The following is a 16,969-nucleotide window of genomic DNA, read 5'->3' on the forward strand; positions in this document are numbered from 1 at the left end:
TAGTCATGAACATACGTGATCACTATGTTCTCTAGAAGGCAAGGAGAGACTGTTTCCCTCACTTTCCAGAAAGGATACCGAAGCTTGGAAATATAAGTGTTGAAACCAGTGTAGAACCCAAGGTCAAGGTTTTGCCAATCAAGTACTCACTACCCAGATTCTGCCTGCACAGAGATGCATAGGAGAGAAATAGTGAACTTCGTATAAGCTCCCCCATCTTAAAAAATACTCCAAATAAGGCTCTTTAAGGCTTCCGGCAGGGACACTTTATTTTTTGGTTAAAGCCACATTGATAGAAATGCCATAAAAACATGTAAACAAGGTATCAGAACTTTGGTTCACTGAAACCACTCACACCGAAAACATCTGAGGTACAAAGGCACCTTGCTAGGTGCTAGACAGCCTGACTCTGCTGCAGCCACTCTGACCCAGCCTTTGTGGCCAGAGGTGGCACAGGGTGACCAGGGAGGTCAGGACCCAGGTCACCTGGGACCCTCCCAAGTCAGCTCTCCTTTGCTCCAGACAAACATTCACTCCAACAAAGACCCAAGTGACAGGGCCTGGAACATACAAAGGTGTCTGTCATGTTGAACTTGAGGATGACATGGGCTGTAGGGCCAGGAAGGGGAGGGGCAGAAAAGGAAGTCAGTCAACTTCTGTCGATCCACATGGCCTCAAGAATTCCTGTCCTCGTTCATGGAACCACTTATTTGAGACTGTGAACAGAAAGAAAATATGTTACAATCCTGTTTAGTTTAGCAGCCAGAATGAATGACTCCTTCATGATGAATCCTGCACTGGGCCTTGGGACTCAAACATGAGTAAGGTATGCTCTCATACCTCAAGTTGCTCATGAGCTGGTAAGGAAGACCTATGTATAAATAGGTAACTGTTCAAAGGTGATAAAAGATACATATGTGTACATTGCCATGGAAACTGAACCAAAGGGCACCTAACCATGTGAGGGAAGAGGAGACTCCAGGCTGGGACATGGTGCTGCACAGGAGTTATCCAGGGGAGAAGATGGATATACCAGATGATTCCTTTATCAAGGGGGTCCAGGAAGTGGGAACAGGATGAGAAAGACATCAAGGCATGAACCACCCTGGTGTGTATCAAGGACCCCAAGCAGCTTGTATTGCTGGGAAAGAACTGAGATACAGAAGCTAAGGACGAGGAAGACTGTCCTGTCAGGACTGTGGAGGGCCTCGACGTCAACCTCAAGACCTGTGGGCCAGCGACCCGGTGTGTGTGCTGTGGGCAGCAGAGGCGCCGAGCTGGCCAGCACTGTCTGTCACCTAAAGCTGGGCCTCCAATCCACGCGAGCCACGAGTTCGTTCCTTAACACAAGACTCTTAGAATGACAAAACAAATTTATCCTGAGGCACTACTGAAGCCACAGAGCTTTTAAAATATAAATGTACCTAGGTGAAAAAAATTAAAGTGTCTACAAAGCTTATAATGATAAACAGCAATCTCCTACCCACCCCTTCCACTGCCAAACCCCACTTCTAGAGGACACTCACCTCCTTTAGTTGTTTCTTCTGATACTCAACCACATATTTCTAAACAACATGCTTATGCTGCTATCTCTTGACTTCCAATTTTGGAATTCTTTTATACTACCCCTAAAACACATACTTATCACCTCCTATCTTCCCAATAGTATTAAATCACAAATTTTAATTAAATTAACATTCAGTGCTTACATTATCATGTCACATAAATGTTGCTCATGCCTGAGCCACCTAGTAGTGTATGCTGACATTTCTCATACAACTTTTTCTTTTCCCTGAAGTCAGCAATTGCTTCATTTAGTTTCTAATTGCTTAATTTTCTGTGAACCTACCACTATTACCCCCAAAACTCTCCAAGAGGGTATAAACTCCTCTGTCTGCAATCACTTCCTATCATCCTGGCCCAAGTCTCTCCCTGGTTCACCACAGCTGCTTCCAGAACAAAGCTCCAGCTTCAGCCTCTGAAGTTTGGTCCCAGCCTTGAGCCTCATCTCATGGCCCCTGTGCCAAAGGCCTCCCCTAATGCAAGTGACAAAGGCAGCTGGTCCCCACACCCATTATGCCAGTTTTAGTGTAGGCCTTGTTCCAAGTGAGCCTTGCTTGCCTGGGTCACCCCTTCCCCATTCTGATTCCAGTTCTCTCCCACTGCTCCCTCAGAACCCCTGCCAGAGTCCACTCCTCTGGGAGCCATCCTGGACCTACAATGGTTGTGTACCTATTCTTCCTTGGAGCTTCCTCAGCTCTGTGGGCATCTCTGAGCATGTTCCCAACCAGCCCATAATCAGCTCTGTGGACAGCTACATGGCTGGATGAGACAACCAGTTAGCAGGGAGAAAAGGAAAAACTCAAAAAGGAAGACAGTCTTGGCACTGTGAAAATAGGGCAGCAGGTATCTCCCAACTCAGGGTCTAAGGCTGACCACAAGAGCCCAGGCTGAGACCACCAAGCCACTCACCCCACTTGCAGCCCACAAGCACGGGACAGGCAGCGTGTCTCGTACGGTAGTCACCTTCCCCGCTCCGCAGGAGGTTGTACCAGAATACGGCTGTGCCCTAGGAAAAAGAGACAGCCCGGCAGACAACACTCTTAGATTTGGGGCTCAAGGACCCGACCGTGAACACCTCCCTAAGCAGAAACACCCTCACTTTCCCATGTACAAAGGGACAGGGCTCTGGCATTCCAACAGCACAGAAGTATCCACCCTTCATGGTGGGGCAGATGTCTAATAATCCACCTTCCCCCAAAGGGACTTCCCTTCCCAGCCCATCTCCCCAGATGGAAGCTGAGGCCACAATGTCAGAGTTCAGGCAGGAAGGGGCTAAGGCCTCTCACAGTAAGAGTCAAGCAGGCCAGGGAATGGGAACAGAGCTTCAACCAGTGACCCACTTACCTTCTTAGGCCAAATTGCAGCCCCCAGATCAGGAAAAACAGTGGCACCACCAGCTTCTACATCACTCATCTGAGAACACAAGGCATAGAGCTTGGCCCTTGTACTCAAAGCTCTCAGAGCAGCTGAGCCACAAGGACACAAGCATGCAGATTACCTTTCTCTGAGCCGGAGTGGCACTGCTTGAAGGCTCTGCTCCACAGCCGGCCCTTCGGCCAAGAAAAGCGCATCCCATGCATTACCCCTCCCTAAACCCTGCTTAATCTACGCAGTTCATCAGGATAGTCCCAGGCCAGGGGCACTTGAGAGTGGTAGCCCTGCAGGAGACCCAAATCCTGGCTGTCCTCGGATGGGAACAATCTGAGTCTGGACATGGAAAATGCCTGACTGACCCCCCGTTCTTGCATCACCATCCAGCCTGGGCCACGCCGAAGGCACCGTGCCCTGTGAGTTGCCCTAGCCCGAAGCTCCTTGCTGCTCCCAACACCATCTGTGGCCCCCACTGTGGGCTCTGTTTCTCTGGTTCTAGCAGCCCTCCCCAGGCCCAGCTAGGTGAGCAGACAGGGTGTGGTTCCACAGGCCCTGCTTTCTCCCAGGGAGGCCCCAAACTAAATAGAACACAAGCTCCACAGTAGGGAGGCTACACTTATGCCCACAAAATGTGCCTCAGCTCATGCCCAAGGCACCACTTCGCTCTCATCTGGCTGTCTTACTTCAAGTTTCTTGTCTATAATGTAATAAAATGTGGAGTTTTAAAAATATTTCCACAGGATGCATGCCAGACAGACTAAAGAGCACTCAACAGACATATGGTAAACGAATAAGATGAAAACCTTTGATGGCTTCCCACAGCCCTGGGGATCAAATCCAGGCTCTCTTCTAGAACCCAAAGGCCCTGTCAGTCTCAGCAGCCATTCTCTCTCCAGCCACTCTCGCCTCAAGCGCTGCCTCTGAGTCACACCAGTCTTCTTCCCTTTTTCCAACATCCCCAGCTCCTTCCCTCTTCCAGGTTTCCACACATTCTCCCCTCTGCCAGAAAGCATGTTCCACCAACTAATTTCCACTCAACCTTCAAGTCTCCACGGACACATTATTCCCCAGGGAGGCCTTCTCTGAACCTCAACCCTGAGCCACTTTTTCAAGGTATTTGTCACCATGGTAACTCAATAAATTACCTCTCCGATGGTTAAAGCAAGTCCCTCATATTAGACCGTAAACCCCATGAGAGACTCCACGTGTCCTGCTCACCAGCACGTTCATGGCCAGCCCCAGAACATAATAACCACACACAAAGCTTAAATGAGACACCAAAGGAAAAGATGGCCACAGGCTTCTGCCTCTAAGTTACTTGACAGTTTGTATGCCTCTTCAGAGCGGGCTCTCTAAGCAGAGGGGAAAGCAAATTGCTCCTCGTGTGAGAGGTAAACCCAATGGCCTGTGGCTGAAGCACAGGCAGCAGACGGGAGGCAGGCCATTGAGCTCTGGGGAAACAAAGGCATCTTTCATTTAAGAGCACGTCATGGCAGCCTCCTCACTCTGCCGCCAAGGAGGGAACTCTCCAGAGCACTCACCCCAAAAATCCTGACTAGCACTGGGCCCATCAAAAGGAGCCAGGGGTATGGGCGAGCACACAGATGGGAACACAGGCCAACTCTCTCCTCCAGCCAAGAAGAGTGCTGAGGGCCAGAAGGAACCCAGCCACTGAGCGACAGCTGGTGGTATCAGCCCTGGCAGGAGTGGATATAAGATAGCACTCTGGACCCAGGGTCCCCGAAGGCCCATTTGCTGCATGCATCATACTCACGTAGTTTAAGAACGTGGCCACACGATTCCCCGTCCCTAAACGCTTGAAAGCATCTTGCTCATTTTTCTATAAAATTAAGTGAGAATGAACAGTGGACCTGGCCCCAATACTTACATAGTTAAGAAACGTCGCTAACCTATTCCCCTCCGTTTTGAGGCCGCTGTCAAAAGGTCGCTGCAACAAACAACAACTTTCACCCACGTTTGCAGACGGTTCCACCCCCCACTCACAGGACTGGGAGCAAAAGGGTCAAGGGAGGACACTAAGCGTGTGTTCCATACATCAGCCTGGACCACGGACCAGAGCTGCAAAGGAAACACAGGGGAAGGGGGGCAGGAACAGCTTTCACAAAGACCTAGTCAGGGCTGATGCTAAGTCATGGCACAGGGAAACAGCCAGGATGCACTGGGCTCCACAGGCCCCGTGCTTCCTGATTTGGACTTTTCCAGGAACAAAGACTTGGTCCTGGTAAGGCATGGGGAGTGGGGGGAGCTGATGTAGAGGCTGAAATACTCCGAGAAACTCCCAGCTTTCTCAAATCAGCTGGAACGGGGCCCTGTGGAAACACCCATGGTTTGGGCCTTACCCTAGAGAAGTCAAAATGTGGCTCGTACTGTCCTCCCATTCCATAATTAGCAACCTGGTGGGAAAGAACAGCATTGGACTTTGTCAGCAGCATGAACAGTCCTGAAGCAGCCCATCTCCCCAGGGATACTGTCTCCCCACAACAACCAAAACAACCTGCATTCCTTAATAACCAGAACCCCCAAGTGCACCCTCTCGAAGGTGGATGATAACTACGCCCTGCCAGCACTGGGACACCGAACACATCAAATGTATCCACGGCTGTGTCCAAGAGTCTGGCCGCAGCATAAACGGGGTTTCCCAAACACAACAAAATGGGCAACCTGCAGAGGGCCATGGCGGAGAAGCTCCAGCCCTTCAGGGACACTCAGAGGGCAGAAGAGAGCGCCTTCCATTGAGGCAGGCCCTGGCCGGGGCCCTGTGTGTTTGCAAGATAACAGGAAGGTAATCCAGAGGAAATCCAACAAGAAACTCAAGACAGGAACGTTGTTCTTATACTAGTTTGGGAGCTCCTGAGGACCTGACGCTGCTCCTGCCCCAGGTCACTGCGCCCTGGTTGCTGTTCCTGGTCAAAGGGAGCAGAGGGAACAGATCCCACTCCCTCTCACAGTGGTTCCCTGTACGGTCAGTTCTGCATCCAAGTGAAACAACAGGACCTGGGCAGCCGATGACCGCCTCAGCGTCCCTGGTGGGAGCCTGGGCCTGGAGCATGACCGGAGCCATCTTGGCTTCCGCAACTACCAGACGTCAGTAACTGGATTTATAAGCTGTAAACGCCTGACTGAACAGTTTATCAGCACAATGTAAGTCTTAACCAACTGAGCCACCCAGGCGCCCGCACAATGTAAGTCTTAAGTCACAAACAGTTATTCTAGCCTCAGTGGACAGAATGAGAGACAGAGTTCAAGACGAAGTACAGTATCTGATAATGGAAGCTGATAGATCAAGTGGTACCACCAATGTCCATCTGGGAACATTTGGCACTGTATTGTACTGAAACCCTAAAAACCTCTGGGCCTCAGCTATCGGTGTTCAGGAAGTTGGTATTTTTTTGCATATCCTTTTTTGGCGATTCCAACAGTCCGATGTGAGATTCTGCAAAACTGGCAATAATGGAGACCTAGAGACATGAGGGAGAGAGAAGGAGGGGGGATACTTTACAAGAAAGGAAATCCTCTTATTGCAAAAGAAAGCAATATCTATCAAATGTGATGTAGTGTCAGAATCTGCACAGCATGATTTTCAGTGTGCGCAATACTAAATATTTTGATATGAAGAATCGGTGGACGAAAACATGCTATCATAGGCTGCTTCAGCCTTCAAGGTGCCTGCACCAGAATACCTGGAAATCCTGCCAACAGTGCCAGGAGGCCAGGTTCAGCAGGTGGCCCTCAGGCTGGAAGCACATCTAAGGAAGGAAGGGCTTCAGCAGTTGATAAAGCGATAATACAAACACTTTCCTTGGGTCCACTTGTTGAGAACTTGGAAGAAACTTTTAAACATGACTGGGATTAGCGTGCCAATGCACTCTGCAAAATTTGATCACCGCTTGCTGTTGGACCTGCAGAGAATGACTGTACTTTCCAATACTCCCATTTGCGGGATGGGATGCTTAAACTTGCAGACCCCACAGAGTGACAGAAGCCGCATCGTTATAGCGGGCTTATCTTTTAACAGTTTTGGGAATCACATTTGATCACGTGCTGATGCTCTTGTGTCTACACTATTTAACACTGTCCCCAAAGAGTGTAAGTGTCATGAGAGCTTGTGGATTTGCAATCAGATTCACCATCTGGGCAAACTCTGGGCCCAGACTCACAACTTTAGTAACAAGCAACTGTACATCAAAATGGATTCCTTGGCTAAAATTAACAAGTCAGGAAATGACAGATGTTGGCGAGGATGCGGAGAAAGGGGAACCCTCCTACACTGTTGGTGGGAATGCAAGCTGGTGCAGCCACTCTGGAAAACAGTATGAGGTTCCTCACAAAGTTGAAAATAGAGCTACCCTCTGACCCAGCAATTGCACTACTGGGTATTTACCCCAAAGATACAAATGTAGTGATCTGAAGGGGTATGTGCACCCCAATGTTTATAGCAGCAATGTCCTCAATAGCCAAACTGTGGAAAGAGCCCAGATGTCCATCAACAAATGAATGGATAAAGAAGATGAATGGTGTATATATACAATGGAATATTATGCAGCCATCAAAAAAATGAAATCTTGCCATTTGCAATGACACGGATGGAACTAGAGGGTATTATGTTAAGCGAAATAAGTCAATCAGAGAGACAATTATCCTTTGATTTCACTCATACGTGGAATTTAAGAAACAAAACAGATGAATGTATGAGAAGGGAGGGAAAAATAAAACAAGATGAAACCAGAGAGGGAGACAAATTGTAAGAGACTCTTAACCCTAGGAAACAAACTGAGGGTTGCTGGAGGGGAAGGGGGTGGGAGGATGGGGGAACTGGGTGATGGGCATTAAGGAGGGCACATGATGTAATGGGCACTGGGTATTATACACAACTGATGAAATCACTGAACTCTGCCTCTGAAGCTAATAATATACTATATGTTAATTAACTGAATTTAAATTAAAAAAAATAAATCCCCCACCAAAAAAAACTGATTCCTGTGGGGAGGCATTCATTTGAATCATTAAGTGTGTTGTTATAAAAGTATAAGAGCCAGTCATTTGAAAACCATGGGTATTTATGGTACTGAGGTCAGAGTGAAGACAAAAAAAATAAATGGTCAGAAATTACTAAGGCTAAGACATCAAGTCAGAAGTGCCTTCAGTCTTAGAGAATTCTGGCAGTGTGGCATCTCTTCCACTATCAGACAAGCCTTCATCCAGTTCAAAAGAAAGCCTTAATTGCTCTTTTTCTTCCAAATGATCCATTGCAAACACATCGACTACAGGTGAAAGAGGGTCAACAGGAAGCAGAAGAACTAGCTCTTTTCCAGGAGCCTGTAACATTCTGAGGGACCATGGAGTTCAGGCTCTTGCTGGTGCCTAGGCACTGATTATACTGCAACCAGTCCACACTGAATGAACACTTAGAGGGAGGTGCTGAAACCTAGGTTCCTGTCCCTCAGACCATGCAGGGTCAAAGCTTTCAACACTGCTGGCTGGGGCAAAGGAAATGCCAAGACAGTTCCTAGAAGAAGAAGAAGGCAAACAAAAATGGGGCCTCAGCCCCTGAGCAGCTGTGGTCTGGGTCTTCCAGAAGAGCCCTGACTTTAAGAGCCCCTCCACGCGGAGTCCTGGCATTCAGATCCCACTGATCACTGACCTACAACATGATGACAGGCCAGACAAGATGGAGGCAGGGTTGTGGCAGAGAAGCCCGTCCAAGTACGAAGCTGCTGCCTTCTCCGCTGCATGTGATATAGGGTTCAGAGCGTGGAGCCAGGGAGCCAGCTGGGAGGGCAACCGGGACACAGGTCCCATCCCGTCTCCTCAGCCCACCGGTCAGGGTATGGAATCAGCCAGTCAAGCAGAATGCTGTCCTCGATGGGGGCCAAGAGAGTCCTATCACTGGCTCTGACAGTGGCAGATGTCCTAATAGTCCTGCTCCATGAAGATAGGAATCACAACAATGCCAACAGAGATGTACCTAGTGCACTCACAGTCCCTACTGCTCCTGAAATGGTGGAAGTGGGAAATGTGGCAGAAGTCCTCTACTGAAGTGCTTGTTTATGGGACCACCTTAAAATTAAATTAAGCTTGGGGCACCTGCATGGTTCAGTTGGTTAAGCATCCAACTCTCGATTTCTGCTCAGGTCACGATCTCAGGCTGGTGAGATTGAGCCCCATGTTGGGCTCTGCCCTCGGTGCGGAGTCTGCTTGAGATTCTCCCTCTCCCTCTGCCCCTCCCCTTGCTCACACTCTCAAATAAATAAATAAAATCTTTAAAAAAAATTAAATTGGGGCACCTGGGTGGCTCGGTTAAGCATCTGTCTTTGGCTCAGGTCATGCTCTAAGGGTCCTGGGATGGAACCCCGCGTCAGGCTCCCTGCTCAGCGGGGAGTGTGCTTTTCCCTCTCCCTCTACCCCTCTCCCCAGCTCATGTGCACATGCACTCTCTCAAATAAATAAATAAAATCTTAAAAAAAGATTAAGTTTATAAACTCAACACTAAACTGGACTGAACTGAAGATTATATAAAATTTTCACAAGACTGAAAGGTAATCAGCATGTTTTTAAAAACTGGTAGATTTCACACAAATCCATAAAGAGGACCTTCAAAACTGGTTTTCTGATTGCTGACACAGCTAGAGAAAAAAAAAAAAAAATCAGTGATTTGTTTGAGTGTATCCAGGCAAAAGTTCAGAGAATCTTCCAAATGATCTTCAGTTCAATATTCTAATGAAATCTATGGTTGCCAAGCCTAAAGGTCAAAGGTTCAATCCTTAAATACACAGAAACTCTGGCCAGACAGACCCAGGGGACTCTTTAAAAAATGCCAGCAAGGGGCACCTGGGTGGCTCAGTCGATTATGCATCTGACTCTCAATTTCAGCTCGGGTCATGATCCCAGGGTCATGGGATGAAGCCCTGCATAGGGCTCCGCGCTCAGCGTGGAGTCTGCTTGAGATTCTCTCTCTCCCTCTGCCTCTGCCCCTTCCCCTGCTTGTGTGCGCACACACACGCTCTCTCAATAAATAAATAAAATCTTTTTAATAAAATGTAAAAAATGCCAGTGAAACTTCTCTAGCAGTGTCTCAGGTCACCACTTTACAATAGAACCCAGAAGTTCCAACGTTCAGAAGGGAGCATGGCCAAAACTGATTTAAACTCAATATATACCAGAGGATACATTATTAGGAGCTCTACCCAGCTGCCATGTGTCTTCACAATCACCTTTGAAATAAAGGCAGAAAGCCAGGGTTCCACAGGAGCTACAAAGCTCTCCACTCTCATCAGCACCTCCTGACCTCTCACTTTTCCTACCAATGTATCACAGAACACTTTACCTCCAAGTGCATGTGAACCAGGTGCATCGGAACTATGACCTCTAAAGATATTTATAGCTCTCTTAGAAGTGTCCCTAAAACAACTCAGGATTTCAGCTTCCATAGTCAAGAGATACAAATGGGTCTGCCATGCCCACCCCTGGCCCCTAGCTCCTAGTATGATACTTGGGCACACAAAAGATAATCAATATCTGTTGAATGATAACTATTGGAATGACAGTGGGCATGCTTAATTCTAGCTTCCCTGTGTGAGGTCACTCCATATCCAAAGCACCGTGCAGTCATACATTTCACTGGGTAAGCCCCCTAAGCCTGGCTCTGGGCACCCTGCAAGACCACCTAGCCAGAAATACCCACTTCCCAACCCCAGGGTCCCGGGAGCCAGCCATACCTGCAGCAGTTCTGCAGTCTTTACTGTGAGCCCTGTGATGTGCTGCATCCGAAGATTCACTCGAGCCACAACAGGGTCATCGTCCTCCTCCAGCCATGAGCTAAGCCAAAAGAGGGAGAGAAAGGAAGATGGGGAAGGCAGCTTAGATGAGGTCTCGTACTCTCCCCCCAGAGTCAGAGCCAGCATGAACAAGCAGCACAGGATGAGTATTCTAAGTAAGGAAGGTGTCGGCAGGAAGGACAAGCCAAGCCAAGCTCCCTTGAGTGAAACGAGGAAGCCCTGGAGATAGGGCTTGAGCTGCCACCCCACCACCACCACCCCACCACCGCAACCACCTCTGCTAACCTTTTGGAAACCCTGTAGCTGGCAACAGTGAGGACGCCTGTCTTGGGATCACGAACAGTGGCTCGTGCAAGCTGGAAGGCAGGAAGAGAGGGCAGACTTATCCTTTTTTGCCTTGAGTGTTTTCCTAGAGAGACTGGACCAGCTCTGCCATTCAGACCAGTGGGGGAAAGGAGTTTTTCAGGCAGTTGGCCCTAGACAAGGCACCGTGATCCTGCAAGCCAGGCAAGGGCAGGAGTCTAAGGCCCCCACATTTCCTGCTCTGCTGTCACGCCCTGGCCACTGCCCTGCTCTCAGCCAGGTCTGTGCTGTCTGCAGAACTATGCCTCTGGAGTCCCCTTTGTCCACCCACCCACCTGCCTGGACAGACTGCTTTCTCACCAGGCACACGTACCGCCCCTGCCTGAGCACCACCTGTGCGCAGCTACTCCCACCACATTCAGACCCCGTCCCTGATCCTCAACCTTGTATGCTCCTCTTGACCCGCTCCTTCTCAACCACAGCAGTTTCCTCTGCCAAGAAACCTACCCAAACACCCTTCTGCTGCAGCAGTTCACACTGGGCTCCCACTGCTGTGAAGAGCAAAGATAGAAGGCACACTCTCTACTCGCTTAGGAGCCTCACAGGGTCAGATGATAGAATCTGGAAAGGACTGTACAAATTGAAATATGTGATCTGCTGCCTGGAAGCCACGTACCTCCACATGTATGCTAACACACACACATCCACGAACACCCCTAACCTACCTCATACCCTCCCGATCTCCACAAGACAGGTACAGTGACGCTCCCAGGAAGCACTTGCTGCCCAAAGGCAGCTCACCATGCTTCAGCTGTGTACTGTCCTAATGACCTCACATGGGTGGGACCATAGACCCCACCCCAACAGCACTTCCCCCTAATTTCAATAAATACTTACTGAGTGCCTACTATGTGGCTGGCGTTACACTGGGTGACCAAGACATGGCCCCCAGGGGGGAGAGCTGGGAGCAGGGTAAGCTTCATGTCTGTGGGAGCTCAGTCTATACAGTCGAGAATGGTCAGGGCAAGACCACCCAGCTGAGACCTGAGGGGTAAGCAGGAGTTAGCCAAGTAGGGGAACATTATAGGAACAGGGAAGGAACAGCAATGCAGAGGTCCAGGCACGAAAATGGGTGTGACACCATGACTGTGGATAAGAAGAGGCCAAAGAGGCAAGTGGAGACGGCCTGGAAGCAAGCTCATGGCAAATGAGAAACAGGGAAGGCAGGTAACGGACATTCACAATCAGAATGTGGACAGCTCGTGGAAAGCTGACTAAGGAAGGGCTGGAGTGGTAACAAGGCAGCCAGAGAGGAGCTCAAGGCAGAGCTCAAGGCAAGAGCCAATGGCAGAAGGGATGGGGAGGTGTGGGCAGAGCAGAAGACTGGCCAGGAGATCACCTAGCCAGGACACTGCACCCAGCTCAGGCATTGTGGCAGTGCACCGAGGACAGAGGACTTCCCTGAGCTCCCAGCTATGACTGCTCCCGATGACAAGTGCAGCTGCAACTAAGCCCCATCCAAACATCTGAGCCTCAGTGCTGGCCTGGCATCCACAAGGAGGCTGTGGGCAGCCGTGTTCTGCTCCCAGAGATAGGCATGGCTATTTTGAAAGCAGGCCAGGGACCCAAAAAGGCAGCTGCCAGGCATTCCCCGCAGGCCAAGTTAAGCTCATGGGCCCTACTTCAAAGCCATAATAGCATCTGTCCCTCACAGGCTCCGGAAAGGAGAGGTCAGTTTGTAATGGCCCATGCCATGGCTTCTATTCAAAGACAAGTTTTCCCAACACTCCCCCCACACCGCCCCTGCCACACATGTGCACCACACACCCAACACGAATACACACACAGAAATGTTTCAGTGCCTTGGCCTGAGGGACAACTGAGGAACCTCTCAGGAGGTCCTAGCAGAACAAAGCCTCTCTCACCTGGCAACCAGGGAAACAGTTTTCTTCCCTGGAGGACTTTGCAGCTGACCCAGGGAGTGGAAAGGGTGGGTCCTGGTCCCCATTCTCCACACACACTGGCTAGACCATCCCTCAGCAACCTCAATGGCTGAGTCTGGGCGCTAGATGTCCTTGTACCTCAAGCCAAGGTCGCTTCATGATGAGGTGCAGGGGGGCCAGGATAGGAACCTATTTTCCGTCTCTCCACGAGTGTAGGGCCTCCTGGCCACTACAAGTCTATTAGGTGCAGAGCAACAGAGGATCCAGCTAAATGCCCCCCTTGTAATCACCAGTGATAGGAAAAGGGTGGGGACATGGCTGGAAGTGGTTCTACTTGAATGACGTCAAATGGGAGCAAATCTTCTATGAACTAGAAATACAAGAATAATTTTACAGCCTAATGACGTATATATGAAACTAACAGCCAACTGCATACTTAGACATGAAATACCAGAGGAATCTCCAGGAAATTCAGGAACAAGACCAGGATGCCAAATGTTAACAATGCTCAAGGAGTTCCAAGCAGTTCAACAAGATGATAAAAACAAAGGGACTATGATTATTAGGAAGGAGAAAACAAAATTTTCCTTATTTGCAGCTGATGATGGTGTCCGAACGACCAAGAGAGTCAGCTAAAACCTGAAAGAGGAATAAGGAAGTTGAACAACTAGCTGCAAATCTGTACAGGTCTGCTTCCCTGTGGGTAAAATGAAGACAATGACAGTGTACTTAACAGACGAGATAGTTTATATATGTTAAGCACTTAAAACAGGGCCTGTCACACTTAAGAACTCAGAAAACAGGGGCACCTGGGTGGCTCAGTCGTTAAGCGTCTGCCTTCGGCTCAGGTCATGATCCCAGAGTCCTGGTATCGAGCCTCACATCGGGCTCCTTGCTCAGCGGGAAGCCTGTTTCTCCCTCTCCTACTCCCCCTGCTTGTGTTCCCTCTCTCGCTGTGTCTCTCTCTCTGTCAAATAAATAAATAAAATCTTAAAAAAAAAAAAAAAAAAAAAAGAACCTGACTCTTGATTTCAGCCAGGGTCACGATCTCAGGGTTGTGAGATCGAGCCCCGAGAAGGCTCCGCATTCAGCAGTAGTCTGCTTGAGATTCTTTCCCTCCCCACCGCGTTAAACTCACTCACGCATGCTCTTTCTCAAATAAATAAATCTTAAAAAGAGAACTCAGGGGCGCCTGGCTGGCTCAGTTGGTTAAGCGTCTGCCTTCAGCTCAGGTCCTGATCCCAGGGTCCTGGGATTGAGCCCCATGTCAGGCTCCAAAGGGAGCCTGCTTCTCCCTCTCCCTCTACCCCTCTCCCCTACTCATGTTCTCTCTCGCTCACTCTGCTCTCTCTCTCTCCAATAAATAAATAAATCTTCAAAAAAGAACTCAGTAAACGTTACCTGTTACTATAAAATATACTTTTATTTTCAATACTTCAGCATATGATATAGTAAGCTAATAAAACAAGGTAACCAGTAAAAATATGATGGAAAAACAAAAAAAAAACTACCTAGGAATAAACCTAACAAGAAATGTGCCGGGCATGTATGAAGAAATTTTACAAGATATGAATAAATGGAGAAACCCGGAGTGCTTGTGGATAAGACTGAATAGTGTAAAGATGTTCATTCTCCAAGTCAATCACTTCTTCGCAGTACTAACTGGGAGCTCCACATGACCCAGGATGGCAGCACCCTATGGTAGTTCTCCAAAACTCGCCCACACACCAGCCCCCGACCAGGTGAGCTGACACTACCCGCTGTGGACCTGCCCTGCTCCCAGGGAGTCCTTCTGTCATAGCACCTGGCTGTCCACATTGGTTCCTTCAGTTTTCTTTGCCCTTGGACCGTGAACCCACAAGGTCAAACTGAGTCTGCAGTACCTCAGGACCCAGACAGCAGACTCATGCTAGACACTGGCAAAGGCCAGTGGAGTAAGCAAACAAACCACCCCATGATCCCGGGGATAAGGAGCCCAGGAAGGAACTGCAGAGACACCTACTTTGGGTTTCGCGATCTCCTTGATCCTCTCAATTTCCTCATCAGACATGACATCGTAGTACCTGACGATGTGTGGGCTGTCCCACTCATCCTCCTCTTTGAAGGGGGCAATGAGGAGCTGCGGCGATCTGTTGCCATGGTGGTACCTACAGAAAAGCCTCTTCTGCCTCCGGGGAGTCTGGGGAGCATACAAAGCAACAGGCTCTGAGCACAGTGAGTCCTAATCCTTGGCCCCAGGCTGGCTGGCTGCAGACCGGGTCTCAGAGCCCGCGCCCATCAGCTGCTCCCTCCTGCCTCACCACAGAAGCAAACAAAGCCCCACAGCTTGACTGAGAGAAACAATACCCCACAAATCATGTAATGTTTCCTCTCTTGCAAGAATTCCTCTCATCCACAAGTCCTGGGGCACAAGCTTAATCCCTAACTCTTCTCACAGAGATACGAGTAGGTGAGAAGGGCTGAGGCGGGGGAGAGGCCTTCTAGGTGGAGAAGCCACTGGGAGGCACACAGATATAGACACGGATGAGGCCCAGAGACCGCCTCATACCAGAGCCTGCTGAGGAAGCACTGGAGTCCCAGGGCTCTCAAAAATCAGTGACACCAGGGGCGCTTGGGAGGCTCAGTCGTTAAGTGTCTGCCTTTGGCTCAGGTCATGGTCCCAGGATCCTGGGATCGAGCCCCTCGTCGGGCTCCCTGCAGCGGGAAGCCTGCTTCTCCCTCTCCCACTCCCCCTGCTTATGTTCCCTCTCTCGCTGTCTCTCTGTCAAATAAATAAATAAAATCTTAAAAAAAAAATTTTTTTTAAACAAAAATAAATAAAAAATCAGTGACACCAGAGACTGAGCTGTTAGCTACTGCCGCGTCTTCACGACGGAGACCACAACTTCCCATGGGGCACATCCACACCCATGGTTTTCCTCACAGCATGAGTCTAGCAGAAGCTGGGCATGTTGCGGTAGGGAGGGGAGCTCAGCAATAACTCAGAGGATTCAAACCCCGCCTGGGACATCGGGGGAGACAGTCTCCCGTCCTACACCTCAGAGAACACCCACCCGTCAGCCTCAGCAGATGCTACAAAGAACTGGGCAAGACACTGAGGAAACAGCCTACACATAGAGGAACATCCTCCCTAAAGCTGCCCATCCAGAGCCGAAGTCTAGGTCCACATGTGGGACCTGGCCATGCGTCTCACCAGTTTGACACCCTCCCCACGACAGAGGCTCTCATAGATGTCCCTCTCAGGCAGGTAGTCCACAGGCCTCTCATAGATGCTTTCCTGTGTGGCTAGTCCAACTTCTGTCTGATTTGATAACATTTTTTCTCTTTCTTCCTCCAACAACCGTTCAAAGTACCGCAGATTCCCTCCAGCTCGTTCATGGCTTGGGTCTAGAAAGAGCAAAGAACAAGAAGGAAAAGGAAACCACAAACATCTGTTAGGTCATTTAGAGAAATTATTCTGTAAGCGGTTTTCTCTCCCAGCAGCTCATTTGCACGCAGTATTGTGCTTTCCACAGCATCTAACCCGGGCTCGCTGGTCGGAGCTGAACAGCCAACACGGGCTCTCCCGGCTATCAGAGATGGGAAAGGAGCCACAGAGGAGGTCGCATAGCCAGCCACACAGGGGGCTCTCCTCTCAGGCCTCCCTGGAGGGCCCAACGGTGCAGGTCTAGAAAAGCAGTCCAGTCTCCTGCCGCCTCCTCCTGACTTGGCCGTGAGTCACTTACATCCGTTCCCTAGAGTACATCCATTACCGGTGACCAGATCACATGCTGGCCACAATGACAAGGCAGGCTGAAATCCTAGCAAAAAGAACAACCATATGACAATGCCATAGCCTCATCTTGTGGGCCTCACAACACAGAGGAGCAAGCTTGGCAGGATTACTGTGCCACTCCATAGATGAGGAAACCAAGGCCCAAAGATATTAATAGATTCAGGCTAAGGTTAGACTGAACAGGAAGCCAGGCCTCCTGAGTCCCAGACCAAGGCTCT

The 16,969-nt window shown here is 49.5% G+C and overlaps 1 protein-coding gene across 15 annotated transcripts in view; it reads right to left on the reverse strand.

The window, feature by feature from the left end:
* Positions 1 to 243: 243 nt before the first annotated feature.
* The window catches only part of P4HA2 (prolyl 4-hydroxylase subunit alpha 2), a 34,619-nt gene continuing 17,893 nt past the window's right edge, over positions 244 to 16,969 (reverse strand). For 9 of the 15 annotated variants that reach the window (XM_064595871.1, XM_064595870.1, XM_064595869.1 and 6 more), the window contains 9 exons: positions 16,170 to 16,363; positions 14,979 to 15,155; positions 11,016 to 11,086; positions 10,671 to 10,770; positions 5,295 to 5,348; positions 4,709 to 4,774; positions 2,908 to 2,976; positions 2,473 to 2,569; positions 244 to 716 (listed from right to left, as the gene is read on the reverse strand). In XM_064595871.1, coding sequence (XP_064451941.1) covers positions 646 to 716; positions 2,473 to 2,569; positions 2,908 to 2,976; positions 4,709 to 4,774; positions 5,295 to 5,348; positions 10,671 to 10,770; positions 11,016 to 11,086; positions 14,979 to 15,155; positions 16,170 to 16,363 — 899 coding nt within the window. In that variant the 3' untranslated portion in view covers positions 244 to 645. Of the gene's footprint in view, positions 717 to 2,472; positions 2,570 to 2,907; positions 2,977 to 4,708; positions 4,775 to 4,822; positions 4,883 to 5,294; positions 6,414 to 10,670; positions 10,771 to 11,015; positions 11,087 to 14,978; positions 15,156 to 16,169; positions 16,364 to 16,969 lie in introns of those variants that run through there. The other 6 variants (XM_064595874.1, XM_045892311.3, XM_045892316.3 and 3 more) reach the window with 5 other exon arrangements.

The sequence above is a fragment of the Mirounga angustirostris genome, unplaced genomic scaffold (genome assembly GCF_029215605.1).
Source record: "Mirounga angustirostris isolate CCGP_5_RB_7025 unplaced genomic scaffold, mMirAng1.0.hap1 SCAF_7, whole genome shotgun sequence".
Taxonomy (NCBI): domain Eukaryota; kingdom Metazoa; phylum Chordata; class Mammalia; order Carnivora; family Phocidae; genus Mirounga; species Mirounga angustirostris.